Below are 25,341 nucleotides of genomic sequence, written 5' to 3'. Positions count from 1 at the left end.
GCATGCGAAAATCGTGTGGTGAATAAGGAAGACCTTAGAAGAATGTATGCATTTCCGTTATGGTGTTTAGGAGAATATTAAAAGTACCATGGAATCCTAAAAGTACAAGCAGATCTGTGTGGAAAGAAGTACAGCTAGAATGCTCCTTGGAAGCCAGGATGGCCACACTTCCTCTCATACTGAGGACTTATCGTCAGAAGGGACCGTTCCTGGAGAAGGATATCATGTTTAGTGAAGTGGAGTGTTGGAGAAAAATGTCCCTTCCCTCCACCCACAATGAGATGGATTGGCACAGTGGCAACTGCAATGGATTCAGGGGTAGCAATGATTGTGAGGTTTGCATGGCATCTGGCAGTGTTCGTTCTATTGCAGTGGGTCACTATGAGTCTTTATAGACTCAATGACACCTAACAATAACAAGATTGTGCAGGTTATTCACCACACATTAATCCCTGACAAAGGGGAGAGTCTGTAGAAATTCAGTCTGCCAACAAGCGGACCATGAGAATTTTCCACACATTTTCCAATTTTGTGCAAAGTACTTTATGAATTAGCAGTGGCTCTATCCCGCTCCTCACTCACTTTTCAGATTCTCCTTCAGTATATATGGTATGTTGTTGTGAAGTGCCATTGAGTAGGTTCCAACCCATAGTAACCCTGTAAAGGGTTTCCAAGGAACAGCTGGTGAGTTTAAACCGCCAACCTCGCAGTTCAAACAGCTTTGCAGTCTGGCGCATTAACCCGCAGTGCCACACCAGGACTCCATATATGGTATGTTGCTGTTAAGTGCCGTCAAGTCAGTTCCAACCCATAATGACCCTGTATAGAATTTCTGAGGTGCAGCTGGTGAGATTGAACCGCGCCGACCTAGCAGTTCAAGCGGCTTTGCAGTCTAGTGCATTAATCCACAGTGCTACACCAGGACTCTCATGTATGGTGGTGATGGTGGTGGTGATGTGCCGTGGAGTAGGTTCTGACTCATAGCGACCCTGTACAGGGTTTACGGGGCTATAAATCTTTACGGGAGCGGAAAGCCTCATCTTTCTCCAGCGGAACAGCTGGTAGTTTCGAATTGCTGACCTTGCGGATAGCAGCCAGATTCGTAACCATTAAGCTACCGGATCTCCTTCATATATGGTATGTTGTTATTGTTGTTAAGTGCCGTCGAGTCGATTCTGACCCATAGCGACCCTGTATAGGGTTTCCGAGGAGCAGCTGGTGAGATTGAACCACTGACCTTGCAGTTCAAACGGCTTTGCAGTCTGGAGCATTAACCCACATCGCCACACCAGGACTCCGATATATATGGTATGGTGGTGGCGGTGGTTTTGTGCCGTGGAGTCAGAACGACTCATAGCGACCCTGTACAGGGTTTCCGAGGCTGTAGGGACCCGAAATATGCAAGTTAAAAGAGCTTCTAGGTGACTTCAATTTTGGCAGGGTTGAGAACCAGGCTGGAGACACACAGGTTCCCAGATATTTTGAGTGAAGTCAGTGAAATATTAATCCACTGTTGTTGTTATGTGCTGTGGAGTGGGTTCGAACTCATAGTGACCCTGTACAGGGTTTCTGAGGCTGTAAATCTTTACGGGAGCAGACCACCTCATCTTTCTCCCACGGACCGGCTGGTAGTTTCAAGCTGCTGACCCTGAGGTTCGCAGTCCCATTCGTAACCACTACGCTACCAGAGCTCCTTTAATCGACTGTAGTGGTCATCATATAGGAGTTTGGCTGACTAGTCAAAGCAGAAAAGAAGAAAGAAATGTCTACGTGTTTCTATACTACTTAACTATACTAAAGCTGTATATGCAAACACATTATATATAGTCATATTTCATTGATAATAGTTATGTGTCTGTGTGTGTAGTAGAAATATAGGAGAATGGGCCCAGGACATAGCCGATACTCTACATTTTGGATGTTTTTATATACATTTAAAAAAATATTTTAACTACAATCTGCCTCTTTTAGATAGTCTATTGGCTAAACATTTCAGGAAATTAAGATTTTAAAGAGCCACATATCATAAAAATGCAGGTCTTTTGAAAACAAGTACTTAAAAAAAAAAAAAAAAAAGTATCCAGGATGCCAGATTCAACTTTTACTCTGGTTAATCTTTATATGTCAGGACATTCTGAAGACTTGTTTTTAAGGACAGGTGAAAGAAGGCTATCAATTATAGTTATTTTTAAGAGTTAAAGATAGCCAAACATGAGGACACAGGATGAAGTTTGAGGAAGGATAAATGACCTACATGGTAAGAAAACAAGCTGACTTCCTTAGTATTTCAGGTTAAGGTATGGCTTCTTCAATTCAGGTTTGTCAGTTTCTTGGTGAGAAAAGAATCCTGCTCCCCTGACCCTTATCTCTGGCTCCAATCTGGGAGGCCTCATCAACTTCTCCCAGTAGTGTTCACTGGGCCAAGTACTAAGGATGCCTCTCCATCATCTTGTTTATTTGGTCTGAGGAAGAGCTGAGTACCCTGTGTTAGATTTCACAGATTTCTTCAGAAAGCCTCACTGTTCTCACACACACTGCTACCCTGTTCAGTGATACTTAACATTTCACCTAGAACAAGGAAGAGAGGAAACAGATTCACTGACTTCCCTGAGCTTATGTTATTTGGCCCCAAACATGGTGTTTAAATGAAAAGCAAAGCTTTCTTTACATTGAGAAAGCTGTTTACAAGGTACTTACTCAAACAAGAGTAATGATGAAAAAATAATATTGTCTATCCAGTGTTGGCAACGAAAAGGCATTCTGTGTAAATAATATACAAAATCTGCTCTTGTTTTCTTTTAGACAAAATAAAGCATTTCTTAGTCCTTTCATAATACTGCCTTTTATAATACCTGCCACCTTATTTCATCCTCTATATGTTTGTTCACGCCAAGTGTGTTCTGTGAATGTGGAGGACGAACTCTATAGTGGGCTTAGATACTTACAGATGCATGTAGACCAACAACTCCTACAGAAGACCCCAAGAAATAAGGCAATGGAGAAACCTGGCTGCCGAGGAGCAACAATGGCTTATAGGTCATGAAACAAATGATTGTGGGCAAGACTAGAGCAACATGAGACAGCAAAGCTTCATTCTCCCTTAGAGCAGCAGGCCAGTCACAGATGGACAGCTGGATTACAAGACTATATTGTATGACAAAGTCATTGCATTCTCACAGGAGCCTGATAGGTCTAAGACCATATGGGATAATTTGTCTTACCCCATGACCCAGACTGTGGAATGCAACTAACACATTTTCTGGCTGGCTGGAGGACAAATCACATCTCTTGCTTTCTTCATGTATTTTCATGAGTCTGTCTTTTACTGGTGTGTTGAGGATCACCAGAGAGAATGATCACATTCTTTCTGTATTTACAAGACAAATGTAGATTTGTAGAGGATAGCCCAAAACAAAAGATGTGTCCTCTGAATTCTCTAAGAGTATAAATGCTATTTCACCTCACTGTGGTCATTTAGATATGAATGTTGGACACTCCATTTAAGAATATCAAGAACCCTGGTGAAGTTACAAAATCTGGTATAGTGAATAGTGTGATGCCATTTTAATACTTAATAACTGAAACAAAGCACACATGCAAAAGGTGGTGTTTTATAATGTGAAGTCAGAGTTGTCTTTGCTCTTCCAAGTAAAGGGAGAACGACAGTGCTGAGAATCTTGTGTTGTGGGTAGGACATTGTAACAGAAAATGAACTTCATTTACAGCATCTTTGGTCCAGCATCTGTTTTTCAAAGTAGCTCTCAGAAAGCAGAAATCAAGCAGTGACAATCTATGTCCGTCTACTTAGTCAGTAACCAAGGAAGCTTTCAACAAAAGCCAAGGAACTAACAGACACTACTGAAGAGGTTGTTGTTGACATTCCATGTTTATGTATTTGGAGATTTAATATTGTTAAAATATCAATATTTCCTAAATTATCTATAGATTCAGTACAATCTCCACTAAAATTTTAGTTTTCTTCAGTGCAAAACACACAAATTACTCCTATATTTTGTTATAGAATTTCAAAAACCCATAATAGCCAAAAACAATTTGAAAAAGAACAAAGTTGGAGCACTCATATTTTCTAATTTCAATACTAAAAGTTATGGTAATCCAGACAGATAGATCAACAGAATAAAGTTGAATAAACTGAAATGAAGCCTCAGATAAACCTTTTTCTCTGAGTGTATCCTTTTTCAATCAGAATGTCAAGACAATTAAAGAAATGGTGCTGGGACAATTGGATATACACATACAAGAGAATGAAGTCGGGCTTCTATTTCATCCTATATGTATTTCATCCTATATGTTTTATATGTAAAACACTATAAAACACTTAAAAGACTATAAAACACTTAAAAGAATCGAGGCATAGATCTTTGTGACTGGATTAAGCAATGGTTTTATAGACATAATAACCTGAGGGCAAGCAACCAAGGAAAGAATGGATAAATTGGACTTCATCAAAATTAAAACATATTCTGCTGCAAAGGATATCACAGAAAAAGTGAAAAGATAATCCACAGAATGGAGAATATATTTGTAAGTCATGTACCAATAAGGAACTTGTATCTAAAATACATTGAAATATTTATACAATTAAAGAATGAACAAACAGCCACAAAAATAACCCACTTAAACATGGATAAAGGATTTATATGGTTATTTTTCCAAAGATGATATGCAAATAGACAATAAGTATATGAAAAAATACTCCACAGCATTAGCTTTTAGGGAAATGCAAATCAAAAACACAATAAGATACTACTTCATAACTTCTCGAGGATTCAAATCCACCAGGGGCTCCTTGGAAACCCTATACAGGGTCACTATGAGTCAGAACTGACTCGATGGCATGTAACAACAACATTAATAACAAGAAGACAGCTATAATAAAAAAGATAATAACAAGTGTTGGTGAAGATGTAGAAGAACTTGCTGGTGGAAATGTAAAATTGTACAGCCGCCTTGGAAAACAGTTTGTTTTTGTTAAGTGCTTTCAAGTTGGTTCCAACTCACAGGGACCCTGTACTGGGTTTCTGAGGAGCAGCTCGTGGGTTTGAATCTCTGACATTGCAGTTAGCAGTACAGTGTTTATCATATAGCATCACTCCAGGACTCTGGAAAAGAGTTTATTATTGTTGTTAAGTGCTGTGGAGTCAGTTCCGAACCATAGTGAGGCCTTGTCTAGGGTTTCCATGGAGCAGCTGATGAGTTTGAACAACTGACCTTGTGGTTCAAACTGACCTTGAGGTCTAGTGCATTACCTTTCAGTATCACACTTGTTGTTGTTGTTAAGTGCCGTTGAGTTGGTTCTGACCCATGGCGACCCTGTACAGGGTTTCTGAGGCTATAAATCTTTATGGGAGCAGAAAGCTTCATCTTTCTCCCACAGAGCAGCTGGTAGTTTCGAACTGCTGACCTTGCGGTTCACAGCCCGACTTGTAACCACTACACTTGACTCTGGAAAACAGTTTAGCAGCTCTTTAAAAGTTTAAACAGAGCTAGCATATGATCCAGCAATTTGACACCTAAGTATATCCCAATATTTTTACATCAACTCAAAAACTTAAAGACAAATGTTCCTGCAACATTATTCATAAAAGCCAAATAGTAGAATCAATTTAAATGCTCATAGACTGATGAATGGGTAAATATGATGAGGTATATCTCTATGTGGTATAATGTTGTTAAGGAGTTCAAGAGCAAAGCTATCAGTTTGAGGACTAATGTGCACCTGACCCACGCCATGGTATTTTTAATCGCCTGATATGAAAGATGGACAATAAATACCATAGAAGAATCAATGTATTTGAGTTATCATGTTGGAGAAGTATACTGAAAGTACTATGGACTGCCCAAAGAACAAACAAATATACGTTGGAAGAAGTAGAACCAAAATGATTGTTAGAAGCCAGGTTGGTGACACTTCTTCTCTCATACTTCAGACATGTTATCAGGAGGGTCTAGTTTCTGGAGAAAGACATCATGTTTGGTAAAGTGGAGGGTCAGCAAAAAAAAAGAGAATCCTAACACAATGGACTGGAATAATGGCATCAGCAATGGGCTCAAGTGTAACAATTGTGAGGATGGCGCTGGACTGGTCAGGGTTTCATTCTGTTGTACATAGAGTTGATATGAGTCAGAACAGACTCAAAATCACCTAACAACAACAACAAGCTTGAGTCTTTGTAACTCCCACCAAATGACTTCTTTCCTGATGGTTCTGGGTAAGAGGAGGTGGGAGAAGATACTGATAGGATGATTTGATTCAGTTGTGAATGATTGTTAACAGAGTTCATTGTGATTGTAAAAACTTGGAACTCTAACATGGCTATAAAATGAGTCTTCTCAGAAGCAGGAGTAGGGGAGTTTTACTACCCATCAAGAAGAACGGGCCAGGAGTAGAGCACATCCTTTGGACCTCAAGGCCACTATTCACTGAATCTCCTCAATCCAGGAACTGAAAGCTGTAAAACCAGAGGAGTGGCTGAGGAGCAGTAGCTGTAGAACAAAGTGCCAGAGCATGAGACAGAGAGGTGGGCTTTCCAGCTCATGCAGCAAGTAAAGCTGAGTGACTTTGGGCAGTAGGTTTGCTTGCAGTGTGGGATACCTCCAGGCACTTAATTGAGGGAGCTAGAGCCAAGTGCCTTCAGGCTGAGGCTTATGGTGGAGTGGTGTGTCCTGTGAGTATTTATCAGTAGCCTTGAAAGAGCTTTGTAACATTGGCTGGGTGGAGAGAGGGCTATCTGTGAGCACCACTGAGGAGAGCCTGTCTTGACTGAAAGAATTGTGCCCTGAGCATTTTCTGATCCTGCATTGAATCCTGTTAACGACCCTAAAAAAATTCCATTAATGTGAATATGGAGTCTTGAGTTCTGTAAGGCCATTGCAATGAATTATCGAACCCAGTTGAGTACAGAGGGTTGTGGAAGGGATGGTTCGGGGCCATTTCTTATGCCCTGCAATGGAATATTATTTGGCAATCAGAAAGAATGAAGCACTGACACATGTACTGGGCTCAAATGTAACAATTATGAGGATGGTGCAGGACCAAGCAGTGTTTTGTTCTGTTGTGCACAAGGCTGTTATGAATCAGAACCATCTTGATGACACCTAACAACAATAACTGATAATGCTAAAATATGAATAAACCTTGAAAACACTATGCTAAAGTGAAGCAAGCTAGTCACAAGAGACCACATATTGTGTGAGATCTATATAAAGACCAGAACAGGGGAGTCTATAGGGACAAAAACTAAATTGCTACCTAGGGTGGTGGGAAGGTAAGCTGGGGGTAGATGGGGACTGGTTGCTAATGGATACAGCATTTCTTTTTGGAGTAATGAAAATATTTTAAAATTGGTTGTGGTAATGATTACACAATTCTGTGACTATGCTAAAAATTATTGATTTGTATGCTTTACCCTGTACAGGGTCGCTATGGGTCGGACCCGACTCGATGGCACTTAACAACAACAACAACAACAATGCTTTACACAGGTAAATCATATATACCATATAATCATATCTCAATTATGGTGCTACTGGTAAAATAATACAAAGAGGTTGCTGCTTACCAGCACTGATCACCATTGTCCTCTCATGCCATTCATAGAGGTCTTGGTCCATGCTGAAAACAGAATTCCACTGAACCCCCAGCACATCCTGGGTTAAGTCCGTGTGTGGCAGTAGGGTGCAGTGTAAGAGAGCTGGCTCTGTAGTGTGAGAGTGTTGGTGCATATCTGCTGCTGCTATGTACTAACTCTGAAACCTTGGGCAGGGCGTTTAACTCTTCCTCTTCATCTCCACATCCTCATTTATCCAAATGAGGAAATCATACCTCCTATCTCATAGAGTTGTTGTGAGTCTAATTAACCAGTCAACATTACTTATCATTTCTCTAGAGTCTTCTTTCTATGTATTCTTTTCTCTAAGATGAGATCACACTTGTTCCATGATTCCCTAAATGTGACCTCTCCAGTATGGAGTCACATAATTATCTTCTGAAAGACCCATCTTCTGAAAAAAGTGAACCACCAAAAATTATCTTGTGATTAAAATTGAAGAAACATTACTAAGGAGTTCTGATGTGGTGTCACAGTATAAGCGCTGGGCTGCTAATCATAAAGTCATAGTTCAAACCCACCAGCTGCTCCATGGGAGAAAGATGGGCCTTTCTGCTCCATTAAAGATTTACAGCCTCTAAAACCCTATTCAGGGTTTCTGTGAGTCGGAACTGACTCAATGGCATTTAACAACATAACAACAACAAACATTACTACTTATTCTGTATGGTCTGGTATGGGAGGAGGTGCATGGGTGGCTGGTTAACACCAAGAGTTACCTCATGTGTTACAGCAATCCCAGTGGCTCCACAGATATAGACATACAGACACATATACATATATACACACATATGGTTAAAAATTACTTCAAATGGACAGATAATTTTTTAAAAGGTTTGGTTCATTTACCTACCTCCAATGCAGTTTGTAGTTTAACACAGCTTCACTGTAAGTTGGCATATCACCAGTCAATATTTAACTTTTGGTAGTAATGAATATTCATTACTGCATCCAATTAATTTACTATAGTGTTCAATAACTTTCCTTATAAATTCCCACGGGTATTTTTTCTTAATTAAATGTTTAGAATTCTATTCATTAGATTTTGTTTGTTTTATTGATTTGGGGTAAGCATTTAATGGACATCTAATGCCATCTTCTAGTCTGTACGAGAGAGCTTCTAAAAGTTTGTGGAAAAATTCCATTACTGCAAAAACACTGTGGGGCCATGTCTGACTTCCTCTGGCTTCAAAAGGGGGAAAGAGAACCAAATTCAAAATTATATCAAGGTCAGACATGCTTCCACCCTATTCTGACACCCACTATCCCTCCCACAGCAATCTGCTTCACATCTGGGTTCAATAAGCCATTGCAATGGCCAAATAGAACTCATAACAATAGTTACAATTATGTGTTTTATTAGGAATGTTACCACAGTACAAATAAGTATTAAAAACAACTCAGGATGCAGCAAATCTCTAGTCAGGTATATCTCTAAATGTACTACAGGCATGCCTCACTCTTGGCTTCAACTTTTCAGACATGTGGCCCTTGACTTCGACTCACTTTGGGCAAGTGTTACAAAAGTCTTTTAGTCAATCTGTAAATGACCAAAGGGCAAGCCAGCCTCCTACTGGAGGCACTCAGTTTTACTGGCTCCATGGTCAGGAAAGCCTATTGGCTGCTCGGTCTCTCCATGCTACCTCCTCTGCTGTCACCTCTTTTTGAGGTAGAGATCTCACACTTCACTCTTCTTTCTTGCCTAGGATCTCTATTTCCTACTTCTCTGATGACTAGCTGAATAGCAAAAACAAACAAATCCCAATCTTAGAGTCCTGTATACCTTATTTGCATGGTCCCATCCAATCTCTGGTAATATACTGGTTGTGAGTCAGGCTGCTAACCTCAAGGTCAGCATTTTGAAACTACCAACCATTCCAAGGGAGAAAAATGAGGTTTTCTGCTCCCATAAAGATTTACAGTCTCAGAAACCCTATGCAGGGTTGCTACGATTTGGAGCTGACTCCACAGCACACCACCACCACCATCATCCAATCACTTGGTAGGAATTAAGAAGACATTGGATAGAAAAGCCATATCAAGTAAATTCAAGGTACCATGATTACCTTATCATTCAGTCTTTCCACATTTTTTTTTGAAGCTCTCTTGTATATTATGAGCAAACACTATAGTTCTTCTGGGACCACTGTTAGTTTGGTGAACTTCCTAGCTAAAACCATGAAGATATATAAATAAGGAGAGACTCCAACTCTGTGGTTAGAAAATTGGTACCAATCCATTTGATGAATATGCCATCACTTAAATATTACTGTAAGAAAAAGAAAGTTTAAAATATTTTCTTTCTAGCAAAGAATGTTTAAGTAAATATTTTATGTGAATCACATTAATGAGTATTTCATGCATCACTAGGTAAATCTAGTTATATTCTTATGCTTAAAAAAAATTTTTTTTGACCATTCTTTCTTCAGTGCTCAAGAAAATACCACAGAGGTCTTGTGAATTTCACAGCAATTTACATTTTTCTCACCTTCCTGGTTGAATACTGACAGTAGGACCTTAGGTGTGGGCTCAAAACTGTCTCTGCACAGACTCACAAAAAGCAAACCTAGCTTACAGACTTAATAGCACTAGCAGTAAAACTTCCTGGATAAAAATATGTCATACTTTTACTAGAGACATTATTGAATTTGTATTTCTTTCTGGAAAGTTGGCCTGCGTGTATTTCTCTGGAGTCTCAAGGAACAGCTTAAACATCAAGTTGGCTCATTTCTCCTATTTTCCACTAATGTCCTTGGATCTCACCTGACCATCCAGGGAGGCAGCGACAGTGGCCTGTGGTGGGGTGGCAGCCATCTGCATGGCTACAGTCACAGCGCTCAGCACAGTTCAGCCCATATGTGCCGTCCTGTATCAGACAACATTGAACACAGGAATGAGGATGCAGGAAATCCCATGCTGGGACAAAGAAACACAAACAGCCCTTTCTGACACAGTACCGTGCTCTCCCAAAATACCTTTCTGAAGCACTAGTTAGAATTACCTCTTTCCGTGACTTTCTACCTCCCAAACTGTAGCCACTAGGAGATTTGTGTTTTAAGATCACTCAGACCTTATCTTATGCTAGACATAATGGTAGAATGCTGAAACAAATTGCTTGTTCTTGCATCTTCATAGTCCAATTTACTAAAAGTACATTTTCTTATCTTATTGTAAGCCCCAGTTTTTTCTTGTGTGCCTAATGATTTTACACAACAGTTCAGGCTTCCCTAAAATCCATATATCTTTAGTGGAAATGGTGGGTTGTGATCCTGATGAGGAATCTCTAAAATTAAAAATATATGTATTAGTGAAGTTGATTTCTGGAAATTGTCTATGTGATACAGGAAAATACAAAGAAAAATGAAAATCTTCTGTTGTCCTTTTACTTTTTAATATTCTCTTTTCCATGGACAATTCTAAACAGGATAAGCTATTCAGACTCTTAAGGGGGACAGCTATGCTTTGGCACATTCTCCTCACTCTCTCCTTCCTAAGTCCATCAGGGTGGGTGGTCCAATGGGAGAGAAGACTCCTCAGGGACATGATAATTAGTATGAGGGAGAAGAATGGCGAGCTCTACATGTGTGACCCCACTCTTTCAAGCCAGATCCTGTCAGTTTGAGGGAGGACACTAAACACCCTCCACACTGCCCAAGGACTAAGAGAAATATTGTGTACATCTACCATGAGGGAGAAATAGGAGACCCAGAATTGAATAGATTGTGGGTGCTAAAATGCATTCTCATTTGTTAGAAATAATAATTATTATTTTTTAAATGAAACCATGTTTTAGACTTCAGTAACATTTGCTTAGAAGTGAGAATGGTAAAGAAAATAAAGGGGCATGAGTGAGCACTGTAGAGTTGAAAGAAAAGAAGAACATATTTCTCATTAGACGTGAGAATGCCGAGATTCATTTCACGTATTTTGGGCATGTTATCAGGAGGAACCAGTCCCTGGAGAAAGACACCATGCTTGGTGAAGTAGAGGGTCCGCAAAAAAAGAAGACCCTCAAAGAGATGAACCTATACAGTGGCTGCTACAATGGGCTCTGACGTAGCAACAATTATGAGGATGGCGCAGGACTGGACAGGTTTACCATGAGCTGAAACTGACAAAAACATTTGCTAGGATTTAGCTCTGTCATATTGATTTTACACTTTCAGAGTGTTATAATGTGAGCCTTAGCTGGTTTACTAACATATCTAATAGACATGAAAGGATACGATTATGACAGAGGCTTTGCTGTGTCTACATTTAGATGGGTAGGGAAAAGCGATCTTCAAGTCTATCTCAAAGTACTGATCAGTTGGTCACTGGGTAGGAGTGAGACACAACAAAACTAACTGAACTCTGTCCTACGGATTTGGAGGCCATGAAATAGCCCAGGGCTGGGTCCTCCAAAAGTCTCCAGAAGTGGATTGCAGTTAATGAGGAGGAAGTCCCTTTGCCTGGGTCCCAGATCACTAGGGTCACATGGTTATCTCACCATCAGAGTGTCTTCCTAGAGACAAAAAACACACACACACCATTTTTGTTGTTGTTGTTAAGTGCCATGGAGTCGGTTCCAACTCATAGAGACCCTATATAGGGTTTATGAGGCTGTAAATCTTTACAGAAGCAGAAAGTCTCATCCTTCTAGTGGATGTTTAATGACTCTTAAGAAAGAACTGTGATACGAAGGAAAAATGATAGCAAAAGGGAAAGAATCACGCCAGGTGGTATGGGAAGAAAGAAAAACCAGCATGGTGCTATAGAATGTACATTTGTATCATCTGTCAGCCTGAGGTAGACACTGGGATTTCTAATAACATACAAGTCCAAAGTAGGTCAACAAGATCAAGTCAGAGTTGGCATAGTGAAACCTTTGTAGACTCTTGTGACTCCAGAAGTATTTACATTAAACCACAAACGTCTTTTCACTACCTCACTGAGCATTTCAGTGACACTAGTCTCCAAGCCCCTTTTAATACCCTGATACTTTCCAACCTAAGGGGTGGGTGATTTCCATTATAATAAAAACAAAATATTTGCAGAGTTGACAGATATACACTGGGTGCTTGACAAATGTTGGTGACTGGCTACCACCAAGAGATGGATGTCTAATGGGTACGAGGGAACAGGGTAGCGTTGAAGGAAAGGAAATAAGCATTTCTCATAAAGCTTCACTATCCAGTTTCCACAATTATACATTTTCTTTAAGTACGAAGATCACAATTCTTCCAACCGTTACTAAGGTTTGGTTCATATTCATCTAATTTAAATGTAAAAAACTGCAAAAATCGGCCAACACTCTGTCATCAGCCCCACCCCAGGCATTCCCCACTGGTACATTGGATAATGTGGCGTACCTGGCAGATAAGTTCACATTTCTCCCCACGCCATCCAGGTGCACACGTGCAGGTCCCATCCTGAGTGTTGCAGGCTCCCCCGTTGAGGCAAAGGCATGTTAAGTTACAGCCAAAGCCCCATGTGCCACTGGGACAACGGATGGAGCAGTCCACCCCATGCCAGCCTGTCATGACAAGATGTCAGAGCATGTGAGGAAACAAAGGCAGCAAGAGGAAGTTTTACAGAACCAATTCACATCATATTTTCCTTTAGAAACAGTTTGGGAATGTACAACAGTGTACCCCAGCCTCCGCAGCAGCAAACATTGGCCTTGCCATGTAAGTCCTTCATCAGAAACGAACAAAAGGCAACAGTATGCACATAAACAGCTGTGTCTGCTGTGTGGTCCACCATGGAAACCAACAATGAGAAGGTACTGGGGAAGAGCTAGGAAATTCAGGGTGCTTTTAATGTACAGTTATGTGCACCGCGGAATGCTGAGTTTTGTTCATCTCGGGAAAATGAAATACTTATGTGGCAATGAGGAGAGAGGTTTTGTTTGAAAGAATAGCCCCATCTTTAAAGCAGGGCCCCAGTAAGCAAGCACAATGAGCATCTAGGATCCTGGCTGCCACAGTACCTGTAGATGAACATGTTCTGGCCCTCACATATAATTGGTGTTTGGGTCTGGTCCTTGTGATGACTCAGGCCAGAATATTTAGGGGCAGGGACACATGTCTGCTCTTCCCCAAAACTTGGATTCAGGTTAGCATATATAGGGACAAGGACACATTGACTCTTCCTAAAAGTGCAGAGATTCACTGACTTTTAGATCTAGCAGTGATTTCAATAGTCATCTAACCTAAGCCTCTTCCCTTGAACCAAGAATAGAGTCTACACTGGATGAAGGGTTGCTGGGGTCATGCACCAAATACAGCCAAGATAGGCTCCCTAGTCAAAGTTTCTTTCCTGAGACTCCAGAAGATAACAGGACTAGGATCATACACAAGACTCATTCACCCACTCTTACCTGCCTTGCATGTGCAAGAACCATCCACAGGGGAACAGACAGCACCATTTTTACAGCCACAGGGAGAGGAACAGTTTATTCCATAGGTCCCCAGAGGGCATGGCAGAGAGCAGTCAATCCCCTAGATGGTGCAAATAGGAAAATGCTTTCAATTTACACAAAAGTAAATCTTGCAGATGTTAATTAGACTTCCTCTCTAATTTTAACATATTGTTCTCAAAAGAGTTGCTGTAATGTCACCATTCTACAAATCTTAGACAATGGAGCACAATGATAGCTGTAATAGGTTTTGTTGCTGTTAGTTGTCATAAAGTCAGCCCCTGGCTCACAGTAACTCAGTGCACAATGAAGAAAAATATTGTCTCATTCTACAACCCCCCATGATCCTTTAGGGATCAGACTGTTGTGATGCATAGGATTTTCAAAGGCAGATTTTCCTAAGTAGATTGCTACACATTTATTCCTAATCCATTTTAGTTTGGAAGCTCTGCTGAAACCTATTCATCATCAGAGCAACCCACAAGCCTCCAAAGACAGAAGGTGGAGGTTGTATCTGAAGTGCATGGACTGGGAATCTAACCAGGGCCTCTGCATAGAAGGCAAGATTTCTACCACTGAATTACCAATGCCCCTGGCCTGGTATTGGGTATGGTCTTAAATTGAACAAAAAAAGACCCTAACAAAACAAAAACCTGCTTTTATTAGTTATGCCTTGTTAACAAATGCAACAGCTTTTGTCCTTACTCAAACAAGTAAATACATAACAATAAATTGTAGTTGTACAGTTACTGTTAAACAATTATTCATCAAATCACCATACTACCTGGAGTTCCTATATAACATGTAATATTGTCATTGAGTGAAGCAAAGAAATACAACCCATGCTCAGCTAGCACCATACTTCAACTTATTATCTGAAATGGGATCCAAAAGGTGACTGGTGTCATCTCCTGTGAAAACATCAGCGATTTACTAAGACAAGGCTAATTCAAGTGGGTCTTGACTCAAGGATGTAAATTTAAAAACTCTGTAAAGATCTTCTCAGCTCTGCAGCTTTATGATCCATTAGTCCTGCATTGGAGTCCTGCATTGGAATGCTGCAGGGTAATGCACTGGACCGACAAGTCAGTTTGAACCACAAGGTAGACCTACCAATCTCTCCTTGGAAACCCTATACTGGGTCACTATGAGTCAAAATCGACTTGACGGCACTTAGCAACAACAGTTATAAATTATGTGCTCTGGAATAATCATTAGCATTCTTCATAGTTTAATGTTCTCATTAAAATGGGAGGAAATTATTAAACAATAACCCATTTTCCTTTAAAATAAGTATTCCGATTCTGGGTTTAAGAAATCCTAGAAACTATAGTCAATGCATGTTTGTAGAGTCCTGATTTTTAAAAAGATCTAAAAAATTCTGTACAATTATCCATGCAATGTAAATACACAGTTTTTTACTACGTATCTTGAAAGTGCATAGAACTAAAACAAAAATTGTAACCAGTTATACCTATCATACCTGGCAAAGTAATTGCTTTGTTGTTTATAAAACACAGTAAGACCATTACTTATGTAATGATAACATATCACATTTCATCACATGTAATTATGTTAAAATTAATGCCACATGCATGTTTTTACCAACTTTCTCAGTCATTATTCTAACATAATTACTTCTGTTTCTATTGGTACTTTTATCTTTGTTCTTTTACTCATTAATGAAGTGATGATTTTATCATATCCATTTACCTCAGAAAAAGTCATGCAATCCCAATCCTAAATTTATACCCCAAAGAAGTGGAGGCAGGAACATAAGCAGAAACCCATACATGGATGTTCATTGCAGTACTTTTCACATGTGGAAACAACCCACGTGCCCATTAACAGATGAGTGGATTTAAAAAAATGTGGTATATACACACAATAGAGTATTACTCACCCATAAAGAGAAATGAGGTCTTGATGAACCATAGACTAATCTTGAAAATGTTATCCTAAGCAAAATAAGTCACTCATCAAAGTGACCTTGAATAAAATAAGCAGATATATAGAAACCAAAACTTCTTAGTGGTTACCAGGGGCAAGGTAAGGGGAGAGGGAGAGTTTTGACTTGGGTGGCACTGAGTGTATGTTAAGGTCATGTAAATTATGAGTATAAGTGATGGACTAATTCGGGAATAGATAGGGATGGATTGTGTAACATAAAAAGTGTAATCAATGTCAATAAATTGTACATGTAGAAACTGTTATACTGGCAAATGTTTTGTTATGCATACTTCTCCTACAATTTAAAAAAATCTCCCCTCCCCCTATAAAAGGTCATGCAACTTGAGGTATCAATATGTTCTACACTGCAACCCTTTTCTCCTTCCGCCAAAGCCCAACTCACTCACTTTGAATCCAGGGGCACAGGCACACTTCCCAGTCACGCTGTCACAGTCAGCCCCATTTTGGCAGCTGCAGATCTGTTGGCAAGATTCCCCGTAGAATCCAGGAGAGCATGTCTCATTACAGTAGAGCCCAGACCAGCCCGGCTTGCAGGCACACTCTCCAGACATGGGGTGACAGCTGAGAAATGTGGATGAAAGGAACAAGTCACTCCAGGGTAAACGTGACACCCAAGTCCTGTGCAAACACAGCTTTAGCCATGATCACTAAATGGGTGGATAAGTCCATGAACAGTAATTTAAACATCATTCCCAGGCTTGGCATGATTTCATTAATTAGCCACAACCTGATTGATACTGCAGAAATGTTGCATGAAGTCAGTATCATGTTCTTACAGCACAACAATTAGAAGCACATTCTTCTGTCTGAAATTCACTTTAATTGTCTTAAATTGAAAGTATTCATTTAATAAAGTGTCAAGTTGATGAGAAGATCTAAAGAACTTCACCAAGGAATCATAACAAATCCATTTACCAGGATGATGGTCAAGGAACTACAAAAGCAAGTTTAGGTTCCTATGCTTTGTGGCAGAACAGTTGTTTCTACCTGAAACAGCAGTTGCATTGTCGGCTAGGCAGCCAGCTGTTGCTCCACAGCAAATGGACACATCAGCTGTGCTACGATGCACCCATTAGTGGAGTTAACACAATAGGGCCCTCTGTGGCAATGCTGTCTCAAAACACATGTGCTTCTCACCAAACAAAAACCTTAACAATCAAACCAGCTCTTCTGACAAATGGAAGGCTGTTTAAAGATGGTCTTCCTCCCCTGGAGACAAAACCCTCCTCTTAACAAGACCCAGAACAAAATCCACGGTTGGCTTCTAGACATCACAGGACTGTTCATAGATTTTCTTTTTTTGAGAAGAATGAAGAGCTGGGAGGGTCGAAGACTGAGGATGCCATTCTAATCTTTCAATACCTGGGTGACCTCAGGGAGAACTCAAACCTCCCTTGGTCGGATGCCCTGGTTTGTCAGGTGAGGATCCGAGTCACACTCAATACTCTCATTTCCTATCTTAAAACATGTTTTTAGAAGAACAAGCCTATGGATCGGATTGTTCTTCATTTTCAGAAACGTATATAAATACATGTTCACACCTCCACTACAATTAACTGCCCACTAACAAATTCTATGACATCATTCACAAGCATACTCAAAAAACAAGACATGAAGACCAAGCTAAGGGAAATTGCACATTTGAATTGACTTCTTGGGTATAGAAGATTTGAAATTCAGAAGACAAGGGTATGAGTCTCAGATTTTCCACTTATCTGTTACATATCGTTGGAAACAAATTACTTACCCTTGAGGAAACACCCACCATTCCTTTGACATCTCAAACCTGTTGTAGTGAAGTGTTGTCAAATCAGTTCTGACTCATTGTGACCCTGTATAGGATTTCTGAGGAGTGGCTGGTGAGTTTGAACTACCGACCTTGCAGTTATCTTGTGCTTATCCTATAGTGCCACACCAGAACTTCTTCTCAAACTTTTTGCCTGCATCCACTCTATCAACAACAACACACATGTTATTAAATGTTGAGTTGATTCCGACTGTACAGGGTTTCCAAGGAGCAACTGGTGGATTTGAACTGCCACGCTTGTGGTTAGCAGTCCACTGTTGATCCTACAGTGCCACACCAGGACTCTCTATATATAACTATAGTGATTATACAATTGATTGCCTAAACCAGGACAGCTTTTATAGTAAAAGGGGAGCTAATAATAATTATACCAGGACCACAGGCCTAAACCACAGGCCTAAACCAAACTGTTTCAGGGAAACTGGAATATATGATACCTTAAACATAACCTGGGACCTTCATCACGTGACTATGGACTACTTCAACTTCTGCTGTCATCATCACTCTCCATTAATTACTATGCTCAACTCCACTGGATGTCTTTTGTTTGTAAAAGCATTAACTTCAGGGCTTTCACACATGTTTTTTGGTTGTGTGCCATAAAGTCCACTTCAACTCATAATGACCCTGTATAGTGTTTCTGAGGCTGTAAATCTTTTTCCCATGGAGCAGTTGGTAGATTCAAATTGCTGACCTTGGGGTTGGCAGCCCAACTTGTAACCAACAACACTACCAGACCTTCTTCACATATGCTATTCCATATGCCTAGATTGCTATTCTCCTATGCTTTGCGTAGCTCTCTCCTTATAGTCCACTTTCAATTTAAATGTTTCTTCCTATGGACGCATTCCCTGATCTCCAGAATTTAATTAGATCTCTTGTGTTACTCTCTTCCACAGCACACTGTTCTTTCTTCTCATCTCATGTATCACAATGTATAATCATACATGTATTATAATGAAATGTGCAAAGACCTAGAGTTAGAAAAGCAAAATGGAAGGAACCCACTCAGCATTCCTAGAGCTGAAGAACTGAATAAAAAATTCAAGCCTCGACTTGAAATATTGAAGGATTCTATAAGCAAGATATTGAATCATGCAGAAAGCATCAAAAGAAGATGGAAGGAATACACAGTCACTGTACCAAAAACAAATGGCCAATGTTCAACCATTTCAAGAGGTAGAATAAGATCAAGAGATGATGATACTGAAAGAAGAAGTCCAAGGTGCAGTGAAGGCACTGGTAAAGAACAAGGTTCTGGAAACTTATGGAATACAAATTGAAATCTTTCAACAACCTGATGAAGCACTGGAGGCATTCACTCATCTATGCCAAGACATTTGGAAAACAACAACCTTGTCAACTGACTGGAAGAGATCTATAATTGTGCCCATTCCAAAGCGAGGTGACCCAGCAGGATATGAAAATCATCAGATGATATCATTAATAACTCAGCAAGCAAAATTTCCTAAAGATACATCAAAAACCGCTGCAATCATACATTGACATAGAACTTCCAGAGTTTCAAGCTGGACTCAGAAGAGGACATAGAATGAGGGATATCACTGCTTAAGTCAGGTGGATCTTGGCTGAAGGCAGAGAATATGAGAAAGATGTTTATCTATTCTTTATTGACTATGCAAAGGTTTTTGATTGTGTGGATCATGACAAGCTGTGGACAGCATTATGGAGAATGAGTATTCTGGAAATCTTCAATGTGTTCATAAGGAACGTGTATTAAGACCAGGAGGCAGTTGTTCAAACCAAACAAAGGAATACTGAATGGCTTAAAATTAGGAAAGTTGTGCATTAGGGTTGCATTCTTTTACCATACTTATTAAATCTTATGTTAAGCAAATAATTTGAGAAGCTGTATAAAATGAAGAAAATTGTGGAATCAGAATAGGAGAAAGACTCATTAATAACCTGTATTATGCAGATGATACAACATTGATTTCTGAAAGCAAAGAGGACTTAAAATACTTACTGATAAAGATCAAAGACCACAGCCTTCAGTATGGATTGCACCTCAACATAATGAAAACAAAATTTCTCACCACTGGACCAATAAATACCATCGCGAAAAATGGACAAAAAATTGAAGTTGTCAAAGGCTTCATTTTGCTCGAATCAACCATCAACACTCATGGAAGCAGAAGTCAAGAAATCAAACGATGTATTGCATTAAGCAAATCTGTGGCATAAGACCTCTTTAAAATGTTAAAAAGCAAAGATGTCAGTTTGAGGTCTAAGGTGTGCCTGATCCAAGCCATGGTATTTTCAATAACCTCATATGCATGTGAAATTTGGACAGTGAATAATGAAGACCATAGAAGAATTGATCCAGTTATGCTATGGTATTGGAGGAGAGTATTAAAAATACCATGGTCTTCCTAAAGAACAAACAGATCTCTGTCGGAAGAAGTACAGCGAGAGTGCTCCTTGGAAGCTAGGATGACCAGACTTCATCTCTCATACTTTGGATATATTATCAGGAGGGACCCATCCCAGGAGAATTGTATCATGTTTGGTAAAATAGAGGGTCAGAGAAAAAGAGGAAGACCCCAAAAGAGATGGATTGGCACAGTTGTAGCAGCAATGGGTTCAATTGTAGCAAATGTGGTTGGTGCAGACCGAACAGTGTTTCCATCTTTTGTGCATAGGGTTGCTATGAGTCAGTGGCACCTAAGTCAATGGTACTTAACAACAACAACAGCCATATATGAGGGGGGTTCAAAATGTCCACAGAAACATTCCTTTTTCTTTTTGTTCCATTTTTCCAGGAACTTTTGGAGACTGCTTTGTATTTATTTATTTATTTTTACAATAATTTTATGTCTTTCTACTGGGTTCTCAATTCTGTCCCATTGGTCTACATATCTTTCGTTGTACCAATATAAGGCTATTTTGGCCACTGTGGTTGTGAAGTAAATTTTGAGATCAGAAAGTGAAGGTCTCCAACTTTGTTCTTCTTAAATAATATTTTGTTTATTTGAGGTCTCTTTCCTTTCTATATAGCCCTAGTAATCAGTTTTTCCATCTTTGTAAAGAATGATGTTGCAATATGGATTGAGATTGCATTAAATCTAAAGCTTGCTTTGCGTACTGTTGACGTCAGTTTCCAGGATTCTGAGACCAGAAGAAGTAGATGGTTTCTGACTACTAATACCAATATCTTTAAAAGGGATAACATTAGACAGTCCTGGATAGAGTGGGAAAATAGGTGGAACAAAAACCAATCAACCACGTGGTCCAATTTTCAGCCAACAGGTAGATAGGTAGATAAAACGGGCAACAATACTAGTTAGGTATGCTTACCATGGAATGTTTAATGATTCAAGATCAAAACAACAACATTTACTTAAATTAAGACAAATGTTGTCTTTTGGTAAGGATTGAGAAGAAGGCTGTTATGAATACAAGGACCCCAAAAGGAAGGGAAATAACTGTTGTTGCATGGAGAGGATTGCAATCATTGAGATAAAACAAAGTGTATGACTAGTTGAGTGTAAAACTGATGATCTGCTCTGAAAACCTTCTATCAATTGACAATCAAAAAAAAAAAAAAAGATTAAAATCTTGGCTTAAAGGGACTAGCCATTACTCACAGGCAACACTCGCTTATATGATGCTTAGGATGATATTACAAATGAGTGTGCAGACTCGCTGTAGGCATTTATTGAGCACTGAAGAGATGCCAGTTATGAGTCAAGTACTGTATGCATGAATGAACTTCATCCTAAACAACCATCTTAATAGTTAGGGACTATCCTCATTTATTAAAGAGGAGACAGAACCCTTTGAAGAGGGAATAATTGATTCAGTCTCACACAAGTAATGACAGAATTAAGGTTTGTTTGATTTTTTCCCCCTTATTTTTCACAGCAAAAAAAAAAAAAAAGAAACTTGACTGCAGTCTGGTAGGGACACTATATAGGAAAAAGGATTTCTACAATTTAGAATTTAGCACAGACAATAATGTAGAATCAGTGGAAACCCATATTGTGTAAGGAACAGAGACAAATTTATAAATTTAGTAAATTTACGTTATGAAAAAGGCCCTACCTTTGAGAAAAGAGAAATAAATATTCTAAATGGTGAAATAGTTAAAGTAGTTTATCTCATTTTAACTCACTGTAAGATAGTTAGACAATTTAGTAGAAAAAAAAGAGAGTTTTTTATATTATAAAGGTAGAAAATAATGTTCATGACATAGACACAGATGTTAGACAAAATAGACTTGGGGCAGGGAATTGGAATAAACAAGAGTCAGACAGAGACACTGATATTCAGTGCTTCCCAAAGAGTGCTAGTGCACCATACTAAGTCTCAAATTGACTGACACCAAAATTAGCATTTTGCAATATGTAATCAGATGTAGAAAGTCACTGCACTTTGGAGGCATTTGATGGGTCCACATGCAGGTAGCTTAATTGGTAACATGATTTACGTGTTGATGTCAAAGCAGCAAATTGAAGGTAGAAGTGTGTTATACTCACTACCTGTTTCCTTTCTTCAGAATAAGATTGCTTTGTGTATATGAATATAGGATTGTACACATACAGGAATACAAATATTTTACACACACATCTATTTGAAAATTATGTACAAATATCCGAATAAAAATTTCCATTTAGTAGTTATAATTATGACAAGTATGCTATACTATATTATATTGGCTAAAGCAGAGTCATTAAACTGCCTTTTCTTCATTGCTTTTAATGTTGCTAATGTTCAAATGTAATGACAGTTAGGTGGCATTTGCAAATAGTCATATCCTGATTGCCCACAGCTATTAACTGTCCTTGTTAACAACAGATAATATAAATATCTACCACGTGGACTCTTATTAAACCTCAAATTTCATTTTCTTGATTTAGCTAAAGATAAAATCCACCTTTTGTGTTTACCTTTCTCTAATGCTGTGTTTCATTAATGAGTAATGAAGCAAGATAGATAATTATGTAAAAAAATACAGTAATAAATCTTTCAAATGATCACATAGAATCTGTTAAGTGCCTACTCCTACCACAATAGCACTAAATGGCTCAAAACATGGCCCTGGGTCCTTGTGTTCTCCTCACAATGGTTGCTCAGCTTGAACCAGTGTTTGCTGCCACTTTGCTAATCCTTCTCGTAATTTCCGTTATAAAAGTCAGTTTTTCAGTGAAAGTCCAAGTCACAGTGGATAGCTGTAAGTTCAATAAAAGTATTATAAATAAAAAACTTAGTATTACTTATGATGTTGTTAGATGCTGTTGAGTCTATTCAACTCATAGTGACTTCGTATGATCCAGAGTAAAACTGTTCCATAGGGTTTTCTTTGGCTCTAATCTTGGTAGCATACTGGTTATGAATCAGACTGTGAACCTTAAGGCCAGCAGTTCGAAACTACCAGCTGTTTCACAGGAGAAAGATGAGCCTTTCTGCTCCCGTAAAGATTTACAGCCTTGGAAACCCTATACAGGGTCGCTATAGGTTGGGACTGACTCAACGGCACTTAACAACAACAATCTTACTGGAAACAGGTCACCAAGCCTTTTATTCTGTAGTACCAGAGTACTGGGTAGGTTGGAACCACCAACCTTTAGGTTAGCAGTTGAAGACAAATGTCTGCATCACCTTAGGACTTAATATTTATGGTAGTTTGCAAATTCTTTGCAGTTCCTTTTAACAAAAGATAGAGTATACTGAATCTGAATTTTGTTGTTCAATTTGCTTAGGCCAAAGGAACATTAGTAAATATGATTCAATCACAGACCTGGAAAGTATTCTCTTGTTAAGATTTGCCTTTATTCTTGTTGCTTTTGGAAGCTAGTCACTGTGTAAAGAAGTTCAGGCTAGGCTTTTAGATGTTGAAGACAGGTGGACAGTAGCTCCTATCACTGACCAAATGACAGATAAAGAGTGACGATATCCAGAACCAACCATCTTCTAGCTGCACAGAAAGAGACCAGCAAAAGAGCCACCAAACTGAGGCCAGCTCAAATAGCCAAGTAACAACCATCAGCTGATAAATACATTTTATTTTAACCTACTAGATTTGGGATAGTTTTTATTATAGAGAAAGCAAACTGATACAAACCCAGGCTGATAAATAGCTGCAAAGTATGTTAGTGTGTACATTCCTAAAATTCAAAATTTACCTAAAACTAATAGTTTACATGGCATTCATTAGTTATCTCATCAATTATATTGAAAGGTTTTAAGATAAATGTATGAGGGGGCTTCAAAAAGTTCATGGAAAAATTTCATTACCTTTTCATTCCATTTTTCCATGAACTTTCTGAGGTTCCATCATACAACATGAATTTCAAAATAGCAATGTTCAACTTAGCTGATCAAATAGTAAAATGAAGAAGCTACTATTAGAATTCATTAAAAAAAAATTCTATACCTTTTAGTTCAAAAAAAGAATTTGTGTTTCTAGGAGTTTTACACATAAGAAATTAAATGCTGTTATTATTGTTAAATGCCATCAAATTGGTTCCCACTCATAGCAACCCTGTACAGGGTTTCCAAGGAGCAATTGATTGGTTTAAACCCTGACCTTGTGGTTAGCAGTCTAGTGCTTACCCTACAGTGTTACAAGAATTAAATAAATAATTTCAAATTAGAATTCAACAAGTCATATAGTAAAAATTAAGATGTTTTTAATAGAATATTTGAAAAACAAAATCATTATAAATAGCTTTCATTACTTACAAGAATATTTAATAAGCTATTCATTGCTAAATTTTTGGATTACTTGAGATATGTTCTTAAATATATTTTAGTGTTCTTTTGATCTATATGATTATCAAATAATTCCATGTATTTTTTTGTTAATACATATGTGCTTATGTACATATGGCTCAATCAAAATTGTCACAGTATTGATGCCAAACTATTTGCACTCAATTCCAATAAAAACTAACATTTTCTTTTATTCAATTCTTTCCATAGCTGAGTTTTTCCTTTGTACAGATTTAGTACTCTGTTTAACTTTAGATAAGTGTCTTTATACAGCAAAAAAAGAAGAAGAAGAAGAAAAAAAAAACCACACTGTATACAAAGTTCTTAGCTTGTTAGATGAGTCCTACATTTTGCTAGGAGGTATGCTGTGGCACTGTTATGATAAGCACTGGACTACAGGTTGTATGAACCACAAGGTCAGGAGTTCAAACTCACCAGCTGCTCCTTGAAAACCCTATACAGCATCTCTATGAGTCGGTACTGACTCAACAGTACTTAACAACAGTAATAACCTTTTGCTGAGACAAATCTTACACTGCAAGTAAGGCAGCAAAACTCACAACTTGTCCCCAAATCTGCCAGCTCCTTAAACATTAGTTTGTTTTTTGTTTCTGTTTTTTAAATGCAATCCTGCAGAGATTATTTATCTTTCTTCCCTAAATGTTTACCTGGGTAGTTTAAGAGTGGTAATATTTTCCAATGAAGACAATCAAAAGTTGCCTAAAACAGCTTACAAAGTTGAGACATAATGAAAATACTGTTCTTTGATACCGCCCACTTACACCAACTCCAACACA

General features: G+C 38.7%; 1 protein-coding gene across 1 annotated transcript in view; it reads right to left on the bottom strand.

Annotated features, from left to right (window-relative positions):
- MEGF10 (multiple EGF-like-domains 10) overlaps positions 1-25,341 on the bottom strand; it is a 190,810-nt gene that overhangs the window by 37,519 nt on the left and 127,950 nt on the right. Inside the window, exons 9-12 of the mRNA XM_006870686.1 lie at positions 16,389-16,563; positions 13,993-14,113; positions 12,983-13,146; positions 10,395-10,497 (exon numbers count right to left, since the gene is read on the bottom strand). Coding sequence (XP_006870748.1) covers positions 10,395-10,497; positions 12,983-13,146; positions 13,993-14,113; positions 16,389-16,563 — 563 coding nt within the window. The remainder of the gene's footprint in view (positions 1-10,394; positions 10,498-12,982; positions 13,147-13,992; positions 14,114-16,388; positions 16,564-25,341) is intronic.

The sequence above is a fragment of the Chrysochloris asiatica genome, unplaced genomic scaffold (assembly GCF_000296735.1).
Source record: "Chrysochloris asiatica unplaced genomic scaffold, ChrAsi1.0 scaffold00147, whole genome shotgun sequence".
NCBI classification, from domain to species: Eukaryota; Metazoa; Chordata; class Mammalia; order Afrosoricida; family Chrysochloridae; genus Chrysochloris; species Chrysochloris asiatica.
Note: the sequence above shows the minus strand (reverse complement) of the source record. Positions and strands in the feature narration are given on the sequence as shown.